The 21589-nt window shown below is 35.9% G+C and overlaps 2 protein-coding genes and 2 pseudogenes across 3 annotated transcripts; 1 reads left to right on the forward strand and 3 right to left on the reverse strand.

The window, feature by feature from the left end:
- Positions 1 to 142: 142 nt before the first annotated feature.
- LOC143538974 (uncharacterized) lies at positions 143 to 1884 on the reverse strand (annotated as a pseudogene).
- A 2631-nt stretch (positions 1885 to 4515) lies between these two features.
- LOC143538985 (PHD finger protein ALFIN-LIKE 4-like) lies at positions 4516 to 8453 on the reverse strand. 2 transcript variants are annotated; one of them, XM_077032427.1, is made up of 5 exons: positions 8106 to 8447; positions 7968 to 8000; positions 5720 to 5948; positions 5482 to 5614; positions 4516 to 5004 (listed from the first exon to the last, which is right to left on the reverse strand). In XM_077032427.1, exons 1-5 carry the CDS (start codon positions 8200 to 8202, stop codon positions 4729 to 4731), a joined length of 768 nt encoding a protein of 255 aa, XP_076888542.1. In that variant the 5' UTR covers positions 8203 to 8447; the 3' UTR covers positions 4516 to 4728. The 2 variants fall into 2 exon arrangements, with proteins under 2 accessions (XP_076888542.1, XP_076888535.1); XM_077032420.1 differs by having other exon boundaries at positions 7968 to 8453.
- A 1929-nt stretch (positions 8454 to 10382) lies between these two features.
- LOC143536162 (protein SUPPRESSOR OF GENE SILENCING 3-like) lies at positions 10383 to 12444 on the reverse strand. Its single transcript, XM_077030218.1, has 5 exons — positions 11707 to 12444; positions 11104 to 11398; positions 10721 to 10965; positions 10510 to 10637; positions 10383 to 10422 (listed from the first exon to the last, which is right to left on the reverse strand). The coding sequence occupies exons 1-5, from the start codon at positions 12442 to 12444 to the stop codon at positions 10383 to 10385; spliced, it is 1446 nt and encodes a 481-aa protein (XP_076886333.1).
- A 5250-nt stretch (positions 12445 to 17694) lies between these two features.
- LOC143536170 (eukaryotic translation initiation factor 3 subunit C pseudogene) lies at positions 17695 to 20076 on the forward strand (annotated as a pseudogene).
- Positions 20077 to 21589: the final 1513 nt, after the last annotated feature.

The following is a 21589-nucleotide window of genomic DNA, read 5'->3' on the forward strand; positions in this document are numbered from 1 at the left end:
GTTGATGAGTTTAACGACCAGACTTAACGGGTTGGTGTGTTCAGTTTAATTGCAAGTGAATTGAAACCACAGGGACGAAAATCGCAAATTATTGAAATTACTGGGCTAAAACTATTTGGACAAATCACATGGACGAAAACCCGCATTTTACTCAAAAATCAATAAAGCAATGTAAATATGTGTTATTTTACATCATACAAGGGATTGCATCACACTCGTCTTATCGAATTGCAACGTCACATGTTATGCACTCCTGATGCGCGCATTATAAAACCAACCTTGGCGGAGACCATGGTTCTATGACAGTTGACACCAATATGTGCAAATGCTTGTGTTTGTGCGCAGTGTGTGTTGGGTGATGATCAGATTACAATCCTCATGCATATATAGATATTGATCCTATTCTCCCAAACTAAAAGAGAACTAACTTATTGACCAGAAACTTAAACCTTAATATAACAACATAGCACCTAAATATCTACAGTATTTACATATGTATTTAGAGAACGCTTCTCCTCTAAATCGTGTGTTACTTCTATCTTTCGGTTGTCAAATTTCAGCATCCTTAACCCATAACATTGCAATCTTGACTCTTGGTAGAAAGCCTCTTGAGGAACTCATAGGTGGTGATCATTGTAGTTGCAGACATAGACATTGAAGCCCACCTCGGACCCAACCCTCTGTAACAAGCACTCAATCCACCTTCCTTAACTAAATTCCTAACCGTCTGCACGATACCCCGCTTTCCCATTACAACCTTCTCCGTCTAAAACTTGCAGCCTTGTCTTGATCGTATCCAATGGCATTGTAACCACCGCCGAGAACCCACTAGCCATGGCGGCACTTAACCCCTGCACCGCCACTATCGCCTTCGAATCCGGTGTAAACCCACCACCACAACCACCGTTGCCCTCTTTCTTCAAAACATAACAACCAATCCCGCCCCAAACCGCCCTATGCCCCATGGAATAAGCCGCCCACCAAACCGCATTACACGGTGCATACGTCAGAACTGAAATCCCAAATCCTCTATATAACCCACGAACACCATCTGTTTTGATAATCTTTCTAAAGGCATCAATACCACCATTATATCTTACCGCACTGAATCCGTCTTGAACCATTAACCTCTGGCTTACAACATCAATAGGTGTCCAAACCAACTGTGCAGCCATGGCTGAACTTAACCCGGCTGCAGCGTTAGCAATAGCAGCAGCTTTCGTCTCTGAAAACCCCATTTTTAAAGTGACACAACCGACACTACTCTTGGTGGTCTCCAATGCCGCCATGTAAAACGATCGAGCCGGGATCGTACCCATTAACGAAGTCCCAAACCCTCTGTAAAACCCCCTGCAACCTTCATGTCTGAATATTGAAACCGCCAGCTTGACACTAGGCACATCTTTAACAATCACTTGTTTTCGTGTTTTCAGCACCACCATCGGGTACAACGCACCTGAAACACCGGAGAATAAAGCCGCGCCTAAGAAGAAAAACTTTGATTTGTCCAGCATCTCCCAATCAATGTCAGCTGGAAGATGGATTTCCGTTGTAGAATCATCCTCCGCCGTTCCCAAACTCATTTTCGCCACTTTATCGGAACGAAATATTAAAATTACAATCAAAGGACACCGCAAATCTTACTGAGGCATCTCAACAAACACCTGGCAGACAATCAGCAGTCAGTTCATTTAATCAGCTTACTATCGCTACTAGCAGCTTAGCACCAGTTTTACATAAAACAATCAAAAGACATCACGAATCCTATTAAGGAATTTCAACAAAGACCTGGCAGGCAGTCGGCTCAATTAATCAACTACTATCATTAGCTCACTACTCGCATTCCAGAACCAAATTTACAGAAATCAATCAAAAGACACCGCTAATCTTTACTTAGGCAATATAGCACCAGATTTACAAAAAAAAAAAAAATCAGAAGACACCACCAATCCTATTGAGGAACTTCAACAAACACCTGGTAGACCGTAGGCGACTAGGCAGTCAGTTCAACTAATCAGCTTACTATCAATACTAGCAGTATAGCACCAGATTTATTGCAGTCAATCAAAAGATACCATTATCCTTACTGAGGCATTGCAACCACCTGGCAAGCAGTCAGCTCAAATCAACTACTAGCAGTCTAGCACCAACTTTTTTATAGAAAACAATCGAAAGCCACCACTAGTCCTATTGAGGAATTCAAAAAAACACCTTGCAGGCAGTTAGCTTAATACTAGCAGTCTAGCACCAAATTTACAAAAGACATCACTAATATTATCGAGGCACTTCAACAAACACCTGGCAGGCAGTCGGCTTAAACAAACTACTCGCACCAATTTTATTGAAATCAATCAAAAGATACCAGTAAACTTACTATGGCAACTCAACAAACACCTCTCAATCAATCAGCAACTAGCAGACAAACACCACTTTCTCGGAACAAAATATCGAAATCACAGTCAAAAGAAACCGCTAACCATAATAAAGCATTTCAACAAACACCTAGCACCAAATTTATAGAAAACAATCAAAAGACACCACTAATCCTATTAAGGCATTTCAACAAACACCTTGCAGGCAGTAAGCTCAATTAATCAGCTACCAGCAGTCTTAACACCACTTCATCGTAACGAAATACCGAAACCACAATAAAAAATTAACCGCTAATCTTATTGAAGCATTTCCACAAACACCCGGCAGGCAGTCAGTTCAATTAATCACCACTTAATCAGAATAATAATATAATATATTGAAACCATAACTAAAAGAAACCACTAATCTTATTGAAGCATTTCAACAAACACCTAGCAGGCATGCAGTAAGTAAGTCAGCTCAATCTCAATTCAATTAATTAACAAACAACCTCGAAATTGAGTAAACTTTAACCGGCGAGTTAACGGCGACCATCTGAATTGAATGAAATTGAAATAATAGTTAAAAGATCGGTTAATATTATTATTAAAGGATAAAATGGAAGAAGGTAAGAAAGGCGGCGTGATAGGGTTTAGTAACGGTGGACACGTGTCAGTCAATTCTTCGAGGATGTACGGAAGTTAAGTTTTACCAGGTAACGGCTGCTTCGGTTACGGGAAACAAACAAACAGGATAGGATGTGTAACCGCCACGTCATACGTTGCTTTGCTTGTAATAAACCGGTGAACTCTTTGACGGGAAGTTCGTTTATGGGATAACGGACGTACATAACTAACTTTTTTGTTTGTTCGTTTGTACTCTTCAATTTTATTTTGAAACGTTGACTTTCTTATGTGTGTAGGACACCGTGCTCCTCAATTTTAGAGAGTCTCGTTGTCACACACTGGTCAGATTATGTTATCTTAATCGTGCCCACATTGGCTTCAGTGTTTGGCTTGGACGTTCCCTCGGGAAACCATACTGTCGGATGTCACTTAGCAACCGTTATACCACCACAAGAGCATAACTCTCTGGTGTAACCAGTTTTGTAAAAATTGCTAGTCGGACGGTGGGGTGGGGACTAACGAAGTAACGATTAATCGGATCGGACTTTAATGTATAATTTTTAGTTTTATATATACACGCACGCATTTTTTATATGTAATTTTCAGTTTTATACATACACAAACATATTTTGACAGGACTCTCGCTAGAAACCGCTGGTTTTTGTTGGAATCTTGCCGGAAACCGTTGATTTTGGTCAGATAGTCGCCGGAAACCACTGATTTTGGTCGGAATCTAGCCGGAAACCGCCGATTTTGGTCAGATTTGGCCATTGGCCGACTAGCCCGAAATTAATCAATGAAGTAGTGAAGTAGGAACTAGCGATTAATCGGGGATTAATCGGTGCCTAGTCGGGATTTTTTCAACACTAGGTGTAACACATGGTGTGACGAAAACCTGGGTGGGCTCTGAATTCAAACTGAGAGTCTCACAAGGCTACCCCAAATCATTTATTATCATGATACACAAAAGTAACACAAGTGGGAATCGAACTTGAGTATCCCAAGTTTCCTACCAATAGCACTGGCGAAGCTTCATTGAGGGCGGGGGTGGCCCCGACCACACCCCCCCCCCCCCCCCCCGTTTTTTGCGCATTAGCGTGAATTTACCCATTTTCGACCGAAAATTTTTATACGTAGTGTAAGTTTAGCCTTTTCTATCGAAAAGTTGAGCCCCCCCCCCCCCCTTCGTTTATGAAATTTTGTATGCATTTTGAGCCCCCCCCCCCCCCCCCCCCCGGTGCCTTGGTCCAAGCTTTGCCACTGACCACTAGGCCTCAAGTTATTTTTACGAGAAGAAGGTTAGGTTCATAACAATTTGCTCTAGTTTGATGAAACTAAAATATTACATGTTACTTTGGTTTAGCTATGTTAATTTTTAAGAAACTAACCACCTGCAGGACACTTTGACAAGACCTCGGACCTACGGGTGCAGACTGCAGACTAAGGCAGTCTTCGCTGAACCACGATCTTCGGAGTTCGGGAGTTATCCCAGTGTGAGTAAATGAAACATTGTTTATTCAAAAAAACAAGCAGCACCAAATTAACAAACACATTCAAACTTCAATTATAACAAACAAAAAAGTTTTACTTAAAAAAAACTAAAATCAAGAACCTGTCACTAACATAAATGAAATGCACATTTAAACCCTACAAATTCCATCTCGCCTCCCATAACTAACGATTAGATAAACAACACGTGATAACAACATTCTTCCTTCGCTTACCGACGTTCCAACTTCCAGCACAATCATCAAGGACGCGCTCTCTTGTTGGTACAGGCCGGGCATTTGTACTGCTTGATATGCTCGGCTCTTGCAGGTGTTATCTTGACACACGAACCGTGGAACCACACCTCGCAAATATCACAGCAGATCCAGAACTCGTCGGCTGCGTAATTCTCACCACATGAACCGCATAACGTGTCCCCGTGTTCCTCTTCATCTTCCTCTTCTTCTAGACCCTCTTCTTCTTCATCTTTTGGCGTTGAAACTTTTGGAAATTTAGACTGTTGTTCGGAGCCTTTTGCCTTTTAAATAAATTAAATTAAATAAAAAGTCAGCAACAGGTCATTTCTGGTTTTAAAACGGGTCAAAACGGGTCGGGATGGACTGGCCCGAAACACTTTTATGTCGAAATTCTGTGTTTTTGCAAATAACTCGTGTGTCAAATATGATTGCAAAAAGATACATTTTTACAATTATCGCCCACGTAAAAAGTTACTATTTTTACCCTTTTACCCTTGAGTATTCTTATAACTGAATCTTACAAGTCCTCCAATTCAGTTGTTATCACTCTTATCATAACTGTACTAAGGGTAAAATTGTCATTCTGCTTATTAAAGTATGCGTTACATGCACAGATCTTAAATTGAGAATCCTTTTTTTTTTGTAGACGGATTTAGTAATACTTTATGAATAAAGTGATTTTGTTGCGTATACGCGATAACATATTCTTATACTATAGCATGCATCAGGTGGTGAAAATTTTTAACAAATACAAGAACCTTAGAGTTTGGCTTTGACTTGCTGCTGCTGTGGTTTGACACGGTTGACTTCTCCTTCACTTGCTTCTTAGCCGATCCTGACACAACTTCAAAAATTGTTGGGAGATCGTTTATCATATTAAACAAGCGTTTCCTGCATCCCGAATTTTCAAATTCAGCAAAAAAGAAAACAAAAAAATATGGTCAAACAATAACATCAAGAATCTAAATATTTTCATTTTAGGATATAAAAAAGTACCTATCGGCTTTGTCGAATCCAAATCTAGCCCCGAAATAGAAGGCTACAGCAAGAAGCCATGCATCACCATGAACCGCAACTAAAGCTAGCCAGTCTTTTTCTGGCATACCGTCTCTGGCAAAGTTAATCCCGAGTGCAGGTTCCGGAAGCTCAGGAGGTACCTCTTCAGCAGGCAAATTGACTTCCCACTGCTCGTTAGGATATCCGTACAGACATAGGTTTTCCTTCTCTGTATTCAACGAAAAAATGTGAACTTTAATGTTAAAGTTAATAATTGCACGTATAATACCTAATGTAGCATACAATATACAATGAAAATATTTGAAGCAATTGACTCATAAAAGAAGACGGAAAATAGATTACAAAAGTATGTAAATAGAATTGGTATCATATATAACAACATAATTTATTAATTATACACAAATACGGCAAGTTTAGTTACGTATCCTAAATATATATTTGCTGACACAAAAAGAAATTCTCGTAAGAATTTTAAGAAGCAGTTAATTCGCAGCTACCATACAGCAAGTTAAGTAGTTCAAATGTTCAAGATTTTATCGATTATTTTACAAATTTCAAAACATTAACCTCACATTCATGCTATAAACCTTGAAAACATAAAATTTAAGTTTACGATTTATAACCGTGTTCAAACAAATTGTTAGCCAATTTGTCACCCAAAAGCATAAAAAGTAATCAAAGACCATTGTTCTAACCACTTAACATTTTTGTAATCCAAATAAAAGGTCACGAAGTAAGTCGCGTGACAAAACCCCGATGTTGTATTTTAGGTCTTTGCTTCAAATCTGTTAAATGTGATATTATAAACTGAATGTCTTGGTTATACCATAAATTCAACATAACAAATAAACGTTAAACACTAGGGAACAAGTAGTTCTCGATTAAGGCGTAAACCGTAGCTACTTGCTATTACAATCAAAACCATAGGTTTCATATTGTTGGTCTGCTAGACATATAAAAAGTCAAACATGGCAGATGTCAAGCAAACCAACAATGTGAAATAGCAAGTTAGCAACTGCTCATGCCTAGTCGTAAACCTGTTGTTCCCTCACTTTTCACGCTTACTTTTGTAATGAATTTATAACATAACCAAGAAATTCAATTTATAACATCAAAGTCAATACATTTTAGCCATAAACATAAAATTTAACAAGAGATTTTATTACTTGACTTACGTCATCACTTTTTGTTTGTGGTGATGTCATAACTTTATTGATCAAAACATCAAACGAGCAAATGAAAACAATATTCTACTCCCTTTTAGTTTTAACCATGGAAATTGCAACAGTTGCCATCTTTTGATGCCTTGAGTGAAAATTTGCAACAGTGTAAAGATTCTTCAAATTTTATCATAATTCACCGTTATCAGAGGTGCGCACGAAAACGAAAAAAACCGAAGGTTTGGTTTTATGTTTCTATAAAAACCGAACGTACAGTTCGGTTATGGTTTGGCAAGAAATAATAACCAAAAAAACCGACCGACTGAATAGAATTGAATTTTTTATTTTATATATTTAGCCAAATGTATAACAATCAATTAGTTATTAACAAAATGGCTTACACTCAGGTTCATTATTTTCGCCAAAACTTTCTTTTTAACCAAAATTTTCACGCTCAAATGGCAAAACCGAAAAACCAACCCGAAATCGAACGGTTTTTGAAAATTCAGAAATCAAAATTTCGGTTTTTGGTCCTGTTTTAGCCCAAAGCCGACCCAAACAAAACCATGTATCTGCGACATTTTCTTTACAATCAAAAATTTCAACTTTCATAAGCCGAAGCGAATCGCATTCAATTAACATTATCTAAAAAACTCTAATGAACACTCTGTTGTTAAACCCTACTTGAACCTATATTTACATCCGAAAGCCAAATTTACGTTTAGCTTTTGCAGAAAATAAAACTGAACCAAACCAAATTTATAAATTTTCATTCTTTATTTTTGTATTTTATATTATAAAAAATTTAATAAATACAGAACTCAAATATATTCAGCCAAAAAAATCTACCCAAAATTTTCAGTCAAATGGCATAACCGAAAAATACGAATGGTTTTCAAAAATCAAAATTTCGGTTTTTTGTTTGGTTTTAACCCAAAACCAACCCAAACCGAACCGCGTATCTACAACATTATCTTTACACTAAAAACATCCAAAAGCTGCAATTTTGCATTCAGTTAACATTATCTAAAAAAACCCAATAACCACTTTCACAAACAGCAACTAACCCGGGTCACACTGCTGATAAAACTCTTCAACATCTGCAAAACAAAAACCCATCAAAATTAGGTCAAAATACACCAAATTAATTAACAAAACAACAAAATTAAGCAAAACCAAGAGGTGGGTATTGTGTATAATCTTACCAGTAGTAAGGGCTTTAATTATGCCAGCTCGTCGGCTCTTGAAATCCCGAAACACCTCTTCAACTGTTCGCGGGTTGTAGGGTTGACTTCCGTCCATATTCGGTCAACGCGGGAGGTATAATTTGGGGGAAATTGGTGGGTGATGAAATTGAGAGTGTGGTTGACTTAGGGTTCAAAGGAATTGGAAGAAATTGAAGGATTTGTAGAGGTTTAAATAACCTAGATTTGGTGGTTTGGTACCATCGGATGACCCGAGTCTTTTGTGTTTGTGTCTTTTGTCTGTTTCTTAAATAAAATAATAGGGTTTATTTTTAAGCTCGAGTCTGACTCGTTTTACTTACTATAACCATTCGGCCTGTGATTCGCATTTTTAAGCTCGAGCTTGGAAAATTTTCCAAAATTTTGTCTGAAAATTTTTATAGGTGTTGAGTACAGTCACCCCACGGGTATTTGGGTCCGTGACTTTGGACACTGCTTCTACTTGACTCGTGAGTTGTTTTATTAATCTCGTTTTATATGAAAAAGGGCTTACTTGTTTTGAGTTTTTTTATTGATCTGATCTTGAGGAGCTCACGAGCGGTCGAGCGGATTGGCTTGTTTCGAGCTTTTCTTCTAAAGCTCGAGTTTGGTTCGTGATTCATTTTTATAAGGTTGGGCATAACTTGTTTGTTATTTCTTAACTAATTTATATACGTTTTTAATACTTTTTATAAACTTTGAGAAAAAAAAATTAAACGAGCCAAAGCTCGGCTCGAGCTCGTTTAGTACCTTAAATGAGCGAAAGCTCAGCTCGAGCTTGAGTATGGAATGTAAATTACTGCATAGAAATTCAAAAAAGGTAAACTTATAAATACACAAGGTTCGTTAAGACTCGATGAGCGTAAACGAGCTTCCCTTACAAAGCTTGAGCTCGTGTACTACCTTAAATGAGCGAAAGCTTGGCTTGTTTTAAGCTATATATCGATTTGATCTTGAGTACCTCACGAACGACTCGGCTCAGCTTGTTTGCACCCTACGTATACAGGCTTGAAAAGTTCCAAGCTTATATGGTAGGCGTGGGCGTATGATACCGAATGCAGTTGAACATACATTAACCATTAACCAGTAATTGCACCCGTCACCGAACTGAATTAAACGAGATTAACTAACAGTTATGGTTAAGGTTATTTGATTAACCAATATATCAATTAAGGTTGCAACCATACGAAACGCCATTTGCTCACCCTTATATCAAAGTAAGTAAGTAACCTAAACGGCTGTTGATTATATATATCTTTTAGTAGATTTATAATTTCGATTGTGTGTCGTTATGTTAAACGCTTGTATTAATTATTTTGTTTAAGACGAACTAAAAATAATAATAGCATACATTGTTCACCGTTTCATCTCTTTTTTTTAACGACTAAATTTTTGTGCATTATAGGATTCATCTTGATAATTTCATTTTTTATCTCGATTTTATATTTATTGTTTTAGTGTGGCGTCTATTTATTCTTACTCGCTTAAACACAAAAAACACTTTACTCCAACTTTTTACCAATATTGTTGTTATAGTTAATGTTAATCATAACAATCACCAAACACAGGTATTTAAAATACTTAGTTATGATATTTGTATGTTTAACTGTTGGTCACATTAGCATGAATCACGAATTCATGATTCACTATACAATACGAGGAAAGTTAACGTACAAATGAAATTAACGTACTAAACGTAAGAATCAAGTAAAGTAATTATAAATACAAGTAGAGTAATTATATAGTTACATGATAAAGTAATTATGTAATTACTCTATGATATAATTACATAATTACTCTACTCGTATATTATATATATTATATAATTACTCTGTTAATTCTCATGTTTAGACAATATATATATAGTAAACAAAATATGAGAATGGTATGTAACGCACATGCCAAACACATACATGTGCACATACAAAAATATATTGCACAAAGACTGATACTCAAACTTAGTTTATAACACAAGCCATACATTAAAGTTTAAATAAACCATAATCATCAATGTTGATGTTCTTTAATTAAAGTTGTGAGTAACCACATCATCAAATACTAGCAGCAATAATATATAAACTGCATTACAAGTTTCAATACTTAGAAAAAGTTTCATACTAAATTTTAGTAGTCACTTAGTAGTCTTAACAGCAATTCACGGTCCGGAGTGTACGTGTTCACCAACTGAGTCAACTCGGCGTCATACCAACTCTTCGCTTCAGCTATCTTCTCTTCGTATATTTTCATCAATTTCTCCCTTCATTCCACAAACTCGTTCGTTTCTCCAAGCTTCAAATTCCTATATATAGTATTATACAAATTAACAAACACCATAATTCCAACAACAACAACAATAATAATAACAACATTAAAAAAACGACAATACATGTTCAGAGAATCCGCAGTCACACGCTCTTCGTGCTGCATCTGCATCTGATCAACACGACCTTTTGCATTCTTCGCATCTTCAATCACCTTCAGCTGGTCTTTTAAAAACCGTTCTAGGTCATCGATCTAACGCAAACGACACATTCGCATACGAAATATTAAACACAAAATCACATAAAAAAGTAACAACTTGTATTTATAAAAACTACCTCTTCCTGTTTCTGTTCATTAAACTGCTGCATTCTCTCCCTCACGATGCACTTTTCTGCTTCACTTTTCCTCACTATTTTAGACAACGTTTCTTTCGACTTTTCAACTTCGTTCAAAAGCATCTTGTCTTTCACAGCTCGGTCTTTGTACCAGTGCAGCTGCTGGTGATCCTCATTCATTTGCTTCAACTGGTTCACAACGTTTTCTTGGTACGAAACCATCTCATATTTCAATTTCGACTTCCCTAAATAAACATTAGATTATATAAACAAAACCAAGTCAACTGCAAGTCAAATGATTGAGAATACTAACTTATTATTATTATTATTATAAAGAACAAATCATAAATCATAATATAAAGAACAAACGGTACGGTGCAGACCGTGAGAGTGCTTATTAAAGATATGCATATCTTCTTTCGTTGCCATGTACCCGTATAGCTTTCGTTTGCCTCCGGGATAGAACAGAACAGGGCTGCGATCCCATCTGTTTCGGTCAGTGCCTTCCTCTTCAAAATGATCGCTCAAACGTTCAGCCTCCAAGTATCCAACGGCCGAGGCTTGAAATATGAGCACACTCATACCCATGTGGCCTCTCGGCCCGTATGAGTGGCAGGCCTTCTCTGCTGCATATGACTCAAAGTAGTCAAGCAGCTCCGCGTTTCCCATTCCAGTCCACTGATAATAATAATAATCATATGAAAACATAATAATAATAATAATAATAATAATAATAATAATAATAATGATAATAATAATAATATGAAAACATAAAATAATAATAATAATAACAACAATAACAATAACAATAATAATAATAATAATAATAATATGAAAACATAAAATAATAATAATAATAATAATAACAATAACAATAATCATCATCATCATCATCATCATAATAATAATAATAATCATATGAAAACATAAAACAATAATAATAATAATCATATGAAAACATAATAATAATAATAATAATAATATACCTTATTATTGTCATCCTGTTCAAGCTGTGTATTCTTGATAATAACCATTGGTGGCCAAACTATGTCTTTATCTTTGACCGCTTCGTTTAGACCTTTCCATTGACCGTATAACTCGCCAGCTGGATTAACCGCGGCTCCCCTAATGCGCAACTCTTCCTCCAAAACTACAGCAAGATCTCTATGAATCTTGACTTGTTTGGACCCTTTTGTTTTCGCGTGTGTGATAAGTGACTGCAGGCTCTTGTACCAGTCAATGGCACCCGGCCCGTTCTGGCAAGCAGGACAGTGCCACTGCCTTGTTGGCTCATTGACTTGTTCCAAAGTCAACGTATCCGAAGTCTCGAAAAACGCAGCATACCATTTATTCTTCTTCCTTTCCTCGTGCGGTATAACGACTTCATCGTCATACTCGTCACTCAGAATATCATCATCGGATTCTTCGAGTTCGTCGTCTTCAACATCCTCGTCTTCAACGACAGGTTGAGGATTCGGAATATTATTATTATTATTATTATTATTATTATGATTATTATTATTATTATTATTATTATTATTCTGAATCCTCGAGTTCCAGTTCCATCCACTCTGCATAGGTGGAGGGATTGCACCAGTACGGGCTGGCCATGCATTATGTGGAGCCCGTACTGGTGGGGCCCACGGGTTCTGGTTCTGACTAGAACCGACTCTGTTTTTACCTTTGTTGGACTGACCATTACCACCTCCTCTGTTAGAACTCATCTGCAAATAGTTTCACAAACCATTGTGTTCTTAGTTTAAATAATAATATTATTATTTACAAAGGATAAATTAAGATCATATATATGTACACAATATATCATTCTTGTTCAAACCTCAAACATTTGTGATTTTGAAAAACAAAAATACAAAAACAAAACATAACTGAAAAGTAATCACAAAACGACGATTTATGGGTGTGCATGAAACCGAAAAAGGCCAAAAGAAACAAACCGAAACCAATATTGACGATTTGCCTTAATAAAAACCGACCCGAACCGAATCTATAGATTTTCATTTACTATTCCAAGTAATTTACAAGAACTTAACAAATATGTAACTCATAAATTTTAGCTTAAATGTACATTAATCATTATTTTAGCCAAAAATTTTCCCAAAAAAATTTCTTAGCTCAAATGGCGAAACCGAGAAAACTAAAACAGAGCCGACTTCAAAATAAATTTCAGTTAAAAAAAATCGATTTGGTTAGGTTTTAACTCAAACCGAACCTTGAACACCCCTAGACTCGGAACACTAGTACTATTATTTAATATTTGCAAAGGATAATATCATTTACTAACTACACAGTATATAACCCTTGTTCAAACTCTAAAACATTTATGATACAAAAAAACACACAAAACAAAATTTAAAAAAAAAACGAACTTTCGGTTTTTGGTTAGGTTTTAACCAAGACCGACCTAAATCGAACCGTGCACACCCCTAGACTTTGAACAATAATATTATTATTTATTATTTGCAAAGGATAAGATCATGTACTTACTACTCAGTATATAACTATTGTTCATATACCCTAAACATTTATAATTAAACAAAAAACACAAAACTCAAAGGACAACATCAGCATCATGTACACATAATATAACTCCTGTTACTTCAAACCCTAAACTTATAAATAATTTAAAAAAAAATAATAGAAATATAAAAAAACTAAAAAAACAACATGAAAACGTAGATCAACCAAAACTAACTAAAAATAATATATTTGCACGTTGCATTACTCTTTCCATGGCTTTTATTTAAAAAAAAGTGAAAAAATGGATAAAAATGAATTAGAAAGAAGAATGATGGAGTGCATACAGTTAGGTTTATGATGATACCAGAGAATATCAAGAGTTGAGAAAATGAAGAAGAGTGTATGAATGTATGTGTAGCTTTTGATAGTTATTATATAACGGTAAAGTGCAACTAACAAGATCAAATACATATATAAATACAATTGTTTGACAAATACAACTCATGATAAATATATTCCATATATTTGTTATAATAGCTAGCTAGCTTTATGATATGACATAAGGCTTATTACGTAAAGGACATGCATGTGGTTGAAATAATTATTAACGTTTTATGAAACCCAATGCACGTGGTTGAAAACTTTCTCCGTAACAATGATTTCGTATCCGGAAGAATCCTTCTACTAACAGGACGGAAAATATTTTCTTCTGTCATTATAAGTAGTATACAGTGTGGCGTGCATTCCCTGATGTGTTCTTTCATGAGGACCGGAGGGGTCTTTACAAATGGAAAGAAGAAAGAATGTGAACAAATTCAACGTTATTAGACGTTTTTAAGAGACGATATAAGTAGTAAACTTTTTAAGCTAATCCTGAACATATAGTTTTAATTATTTTTTTTAGACATTCTCTTATCTTTTTAAACTGTACAAACTAAAGCAAATATTTACACTCATAAAAAATCTATATTTAATATTTACAAAACCTTTCAAGTTGTTTAATAAATGCTTCCTCTGATCCATTAAAAGTGTTTATATTTCATTTTTTTTGTCTCATTACAAGTATCAATTTTTAAATTCATTAGCCAATTTCCAAGTTTACCCTTAAACACACACAACTAATATTAATAAACAATATTATGGACTCCATTTCTAAGGACATTATTGTCATTTGGTAAACAAAAAAAGTAACCATTCAATCTACCTTAAACCTTGTGTTTTTCAAACATGACACTTTTAATGGAACGGAGGGAGTATTTACTTTGGATTTTTCATACCGATTAAACCAAATATGTAATTAAAATGGGTTTGTGGCAGTGAGATCTTACCATGTCTTTAATCTCCCGAAGTAAACCCCAAATATAGCTCATTTATTTGTAACCTAATCTCTTAATAGTCAAAAAATAATTTTTTAAGGTCATAGGTCTCACCAAACTCAGGTAGCCTATAAACGAGTTATAATATTTCATTTATTGTCAAAACATTTTCACCATCAAACTTTAATTTAATTTCTCTCGTTTGCATATGCTCCGTCGCCATCACCGGTTAACTTCCGATTACAACTCACCATCATTAACATCTTCTCTCATGCATCAACCACCATCGTCACCTACACCAACCGTCCTTTTTAATTAAGGCAGTAAAATTTTCTTAACTTTTAAATATATTTTTGTAGCAATAGATGACGTTCAAGGACATGATGGAAAATTAAGAGTGTGTGTAACTGTATTGTATAGTGGATAATAAATTAATAATGTTTGTAGCTTTATAAAATGACATGAAGTGTATCGCATAAGGTTTGTAACTTTGTATTACTAGACTATTTACTTACCATGATGTGTTTAAAACAATAAAGAAGACAAAAAGGACATGCCTATAACTCACAAAGTCACATCATAACAATTTTATATGTTGATTTACCATGTCTCACCTGACATGTGAAAGTGTGAAACCCCAAGGACTAAACTAATGGAGTACTAGGTTAGACTATCCTTAGGCCATGTGTTACGTGTAATGGAGAGGTTACAAAATAGGACAACTTGTGTTATGTGACGTCTAGTGTTTTTATTTTAAGGGTAATGATGTTGTAGCTCTTTATATATCACACATATAATAATAATAATAATAATAATAATAATAATAATAAAAGAAACACACATGTAGGCGACAATAACCCATCCCCTGCCCATAAGGGTGAGCAGGGTGCAAGGCTCGAGCATAAAACCCAGTTCCAGATCCAACCTGCGATTACAAACCAAGTTTCAGTTCCTCAGAGAAACTATAGCCACCCGAACCTAGAACCGAACCAGACCCACTTGAACCGTTTCCACCTCTACATAGTCAAAACTCAGGCCAACCCGTCCAAAACTTGATAAAAAACCCAACAAAAACAGTCAAAACCTAACCATTACCAAGAACTGATACTTACCCGTAGAGGTGCACAAATCGGTTAACCACTAACCGGTTATTTTTTGGCGAAAATTAACCGGTTAGACCGGTTTTGACCAGTTAGAGAATCGGATTTGACCGGTTAGATCGGAACGGTTAATAACCGTTTTTTAATAAAATAACAATTAAAAAATCAGTTTAACGGTTTTGAAACCAATAATACAAACTGGTTACTAACCGGTGGTTAGAATCGGTTAGTAACCGATTAAGATTGGATCGACTACTAACCGGTTAGAAAATCAGGTTTAAACCGGTTAACCGGTTTTTGTGTGCACCTCTACCTACCCGGCTCATTTTTTTTAATAAAAAAACACCCAGTTTAGGCCCAAGGCCCAACATTGTTTAAAAGTTACCATCCTTGTATTTAAGTCAAGAAATTACCGTAGTTACCCACAATCAATCGGCCTACAGGATTTACCTTTACCACACATCGACAAGAAACCTAACAGCCGTTACTGTTTTCCGTCAACTATTTGCACATTCAGGTATCTCCGTCAAACCAATCATCTTCTTTCTTCTGTCTATATTGGTTAGGTTTGTTACGGTAACATCAGTAAATTCAAAAAACATAGCTTAAACTACGTGTAAAATTCGTAAACGGTTAAAATACAACAAACCAACATATTATTTTAAAGAAAAAATAAACGAGAATGTTTATGGTAAGTTAGTAACCTTGAAACAGAAACATGTAGTCGGTTGGTAAAATCCACATGGTGCGACTGCAAGTTACGGTAAAGTACTATTGACTAACATATACTCCTATAAAAAATAAAAAATAAGTGAACCCGCACTTTATGGCACCGAACTGATGCAAATTCATTCGGCATCGTTATTAAATCATAAACATAAATTAGTAATTCAAAAAAACATACTTTTTTAAAGAAAAAAATTGTATTTTTTTTTAAATTAGCTGACGTGGTAGCACCGAAGTCTACCACGTGGCCCAATCAAACAGGATGCTTCTTTTGTGGCACCGACTTCTCATATATTAATATAAAGTACAACTAGTTTTGCGAAACCTGATCGTTGCGGTAGTGAGTCGATACAAATTCCTTTGGTGCTGGTTACGCTCGTTATGAGCGTTGCAGCGGCGAGTTGATGCGAAGTTGATCGGTTTTGTTTACGTTTATTTTGGCACCGGAGCTAAAACAAAAAAAAAACAAATTATTTACATATTTAAAGAAAGAACATTAAATATCGGTGGCGGCGCTATGGCGCTGGCCACCGATATTTATCTATGTATATAATATATAATTGTTCGTTAATACCGCGCTTTGTTTTTATTTAATCTAAGAATTTACATGTTATTATTCAGCTTAAAAGTTTACTGAGACTGCATTACATTATACATTACATTAATCTGTGAGTTAAGAAGATGGCATCAAGATTTTGGAGGAATGAGGTTTGTTTAGCTTTTAATAATAATATTATGCACAAATCATGAGATATTAATATTAACATGTTATTATGTTAATGTGATTACTGATAATATAATATGTTTTAATTTGTTGTACATGTTAATAGGATGACAGTGACACTGAACCCGAAGTGAATGATCATGAGCCAGATGATGTTCCAAACGCGCGTGCTAGAAACAAGTATATCGACGACACTGGTGATAACGAAAGCGATTTGAAAAAGAAGATGAGTAGGCCTAAAAAGAAACCAAACAAGTGTGCTGTCAAGACTGCAAAAGACAAGCGGTTTTGTCAAGAACTCTAAATCTATCTGGTAACACTTCAAATACTAGGATTACAAACCGAGATCAATTGTTCTTTTACAAGGATTGAAGAATAAGAACTAAATAAGAACTGAAGTATGATTGAGAATTTTACAAGAGCTCAATCTAACAAAATAACAAACTAATAGTGTGAGAGAGGGTAATCGGACATAAAATATGCACAGAACCAAAAAGTATATAATATTAAACTTATGATTATTAACCAAAAATATTCAAGAATGTTATTGGATATAAAATTTATATATAGACAATATCTTCGAACAGGTTTGACGAGTGGTCGACGAATATTGATCAGATAAATAATGCTATGAAGATCAATGATTGGGTCAGTTTGCAGGAAATGGATCCGAGTCAAGTAACTTGGGATACAGTTAATAAAAAGTTCAAGGCGGTTTTATCTGCTCGTGGTAGAAAGGGGACCGGAAAGCTTGAGTTGATCGAACAGCTTACGTTCTTAACGAAGGTAGCTAAAACACCGGCTCAAAAGCTTGAGATTTTGTTAGCCCTGGTGTCTGCACAGTTTGATGTTAGTTTAAACGGTCACGTGCCTATAAACGTGTGGAAGAAGTGCGTGCAGAATGTTCTTGTCATACTCGATATGCTCGAGCAATTTCCAAACATTCTGGTTGATACAGATTACATTGATACCATACGTGTGAACGAAAACCTTGCAGCGTTTCTTGAAAAGATAGATACCGAGTTTAAAAAAAGTTTGCAGTGTATTGATTCGCATACTCTACTCGTGAGTATGCAGAGCGGCTTCAAGATGAGCCTTTGTTGTTTGTTCTTGCTCAAAACATTCAGTCGTATTTACAACGTGTCGGGGACCACAAGGCTGCAGCTAAGGCAGCGTTAAAGCTCGTTGAACTCGTGTATTACAAACCACAAGAAGTGTATAGTGCTATGAAAGACTCGGTTGACCAATCAGAAGTTGAAGTATATAGAAACGAATTAAATGTCGGCTTTCCAACAAGCAGCAGAGAACTGATGAATCTGCTGGTTTATATTATTTACAAGCACGGTGATGAGCGGACCAAGGCCCGTGCAATGTTATGTGATGTTTACCATCATGCTATTTCGGATGAGTTTGTAACTGCTCGTGATTTGTTGCTTATGAGCCACTTGCAGGATGATGTTCATCTTATGGATGTTTCAACTCGGATATTGTTGAATCGGTCAATGGCTCAGCTCGGTTTGTGTGCTTTTCGGGCTGGGAATATCGTTGATGCGCATAGTTGTCTTTTCGAGTTGCATTCGGGTGGCAGGGTTAAAGAGCTTCTTGCACAAGGTGTTTCTCAAACCCGGTTTCATGACAAGACTCCAGAACAGGTAAATATAAAGAAAATTAATTTTTGGATATTATACATATATATATATGTGTGTCAAATATCATAATTTTACTAATATTTATAACAAAATAAATGAATATTAATATAAATAAGAGAAATACATTTTTAAATCATAAAGTATTTTAAAAATTGTTAATCATTAATTAAAAAATGATATTTTTTCTCATAATTTTACTAGTATTTATACCAAAATAAATTAATATTAAATTTAAAAAACAATTATTCTAAAAATTGCTAATCATTAATTAAAAAAATGATATTTGGTCTTTAATATTATAAAAATACGAAAAATATTTTATTTTTTTAAGTCAAAATCGGCCCAAAGTAACCGACTAGACGTATTTCTGGCTGAGGTTGACCACCTTTGATCGATTCTTAGTAACTAGGCGGAGTTAAAAGAAACTCTACTCAGCCACATCATTGTAGCGAGTACTGTGCCTTGTAAACCTACTTTAACAGGTTATAGATATTTATTATCTTTTGATATGTTTTAAATTCTGAGTTAATCGATTTCTGCAGGAACTTTTGGAACGACAAATGCAGACGCCGTATCACATGCATATTAACCTCGAGCTTTTAGAATCCGTACACTTAATATGTGCTATGCTTTTAGAAGTTGCCAACATGGCATCAGGCCGAAAAGTCATAAGCAAGACGCTATGACGCTTACTTGAAACAAGTAGCCAACATACATTCACCGGCCCTTCTGAAACCGTGCATGACCACATCATTGCAGCCACCCGAGCCCTTACGAAAGGCGATTACAAAACCTCGTTTGACTTTATCAGCATGCTAGATATCTGGAAGCTTGTTAAGAACCGTGAAACGGTTTTACAAATGGTGAAGAACAAGATGAAGGAAGAAGCGTTAAGAACGTATATGTTTACTTATTCGTCATCATACGAGACGTTAAAGTTGGAACATCTTGCGAGTATGTTTGACCTTTTGGAAAGTCAAACTCATTGTGTTGTTAGTAAGATGATGGTTAATGATGAGATTCGTGCTGCGTGGGACCAACCCGACGAGGTGCATTGTGTTTAATGAAGTTGAGCGTAGTCGGGTACAGGCTCTGGCGTTTGAGTTAACCGAAAAGGTATTGGTTCGTGCTGAGAGTAGCGAGCGGGCCATGGAGGCAAATTTTGGTGGTCAATTGGATGGTGTTAACCGTATGGCGAGTTTGAACCGGGGGGCTCGTGTTTAGTGGAATAAGTTCGGGTCAAAACGGGTTATAATAAACGTCTAGGTTTTTATTTTTGCATTTTAAACTTGTTGGACTATTAATATATTATAGACAGACTATTTTGATATTTCTATTAACTAATGATAAAGAAAAATATAAAAAATGTTTACGTGTGAACCCCCTGCTTGCGGTGCGCACATATAATGTATATATGTGTGAACCCTTGGGTGGGCAAAAGTAAAATTGCACTAATTTTGACGTTATTTTACTAATCACGTGAAAATAACGTTAAAAGTGGCGGAAGGTTAATCAGGCATCATGTGGTGGCGTTGATAGCCGAAAGACAAGGGCACATGCACCAATCAGCCGGTGTCCCGATGATTGAGTGTTATGTGTCTTATGTCCAAGGCTTGATTCAAAACTACTATCGAGCCGGGGGTCTCACCGGAAGCAGCCTCTCTATCCCTATGGGATAGAGGTAAGGCTGTCTACATCTTACCCTCTTCAGACCCTACCATAGCATTGCTATTGGTGGGATATACTGAGTACGATGATGATGATGATGATGATGATAAAAAATGTTTACGTGTATGGTTAAACTGGGTATGCGTATTTTGGGTAATTAAGTCGTGTATGATTTATTACGCGGTTTGATATCTAAAAATCCGTTCAGGGTGTTTTGTGTTATCGGTATATTTGTCAGTGGTCACGCCCACAAGTATGTCTTATCAATAGAGTTATGGACTCACATGATGCGTGTGAGGGGTTATTTGTCGAGCTGAAAATAGCGTTTATTAGTGAAAGAAAAACTAATAAAAAGATAAAGTAATATTAATTTTTAAAGATAAATACGCGTTTTAAATAAATTATGTGTACAGGGTCAAATATAACTATGTTAATGCTACTTGTTGTGGTGGCATTAAACGTCAAGTTAAAGCATCATGTCACTGTCACGTACGCAGTGAAGTTTTAACTAGCACACTTCTTTAACATCGCGTTATGGTTTGAAGCCCCACAAATCCACAATTTCATTGTTAAAGCCCTGTTAATACGTTACCATTTCTTTGTTTGCCACCCGGGCTTTAACGCCCCGGCACAATGTTAAGTCTTGTTTTCACGCAGTGGCGAAGCTTGGACATATACGCCGAGGGGAGCAGACTCAACATGTCATAATTGAGAGGGGATCGGGCTCAAAACTTCGGTTAAAAACTGGTAATTTATACTACCATGCATGAAAAACGGAGATAATCGAGTCCATCCCTGACCCCAACTAAGCTACGCCCTTGTTGTCAGGCCACATTACTTTTTGAAGCCTTTGTTGAAGGCCCATGATTGATGGTCTAAGAGTTAGTTAAATAAGTCATGACCCACATACATTATTTTATTACGTTTTAAAACAACTGATAATTTAAAGATGGTTAATAGATGGAAAGATATTACTACCTACTTCAACAGGCAAGTAATTTCCTCGAAGTTTCATGCACTCAAGTAACTTCCTAGTAGGGTTTTTTTTTAAACATTTACCTCTAATATTTAAGTGAGTCTTTTTAAGATAAGATTTAACTGTTCATACTGATTTTAACGTTCATGCCTAATTCACCTAGAAACACCATCAAAAATGAAATATCTCACTATGGAACTTCCAATTAAGCCAAGTTTTGAAATTCAAACCC

This window comes from Bidens hawaiensis, unplaced genomic scaffold, assembly GCF_021521415.1.
Source record: "Bidens hawaiensis isolate Kalapana, Puna unplaced genomic scaffold, B.hawaiensis_p1.1 tig00000780_1, whole genome shotgun sequence".
Taxonomy (NCBI): domain Eukaryota; kingdom Viridiplantae; phylum Streptophyta; class Magnoliopsida; order Asterales; family Asteraceae; genus Bidens; species Bidens hawaiensis.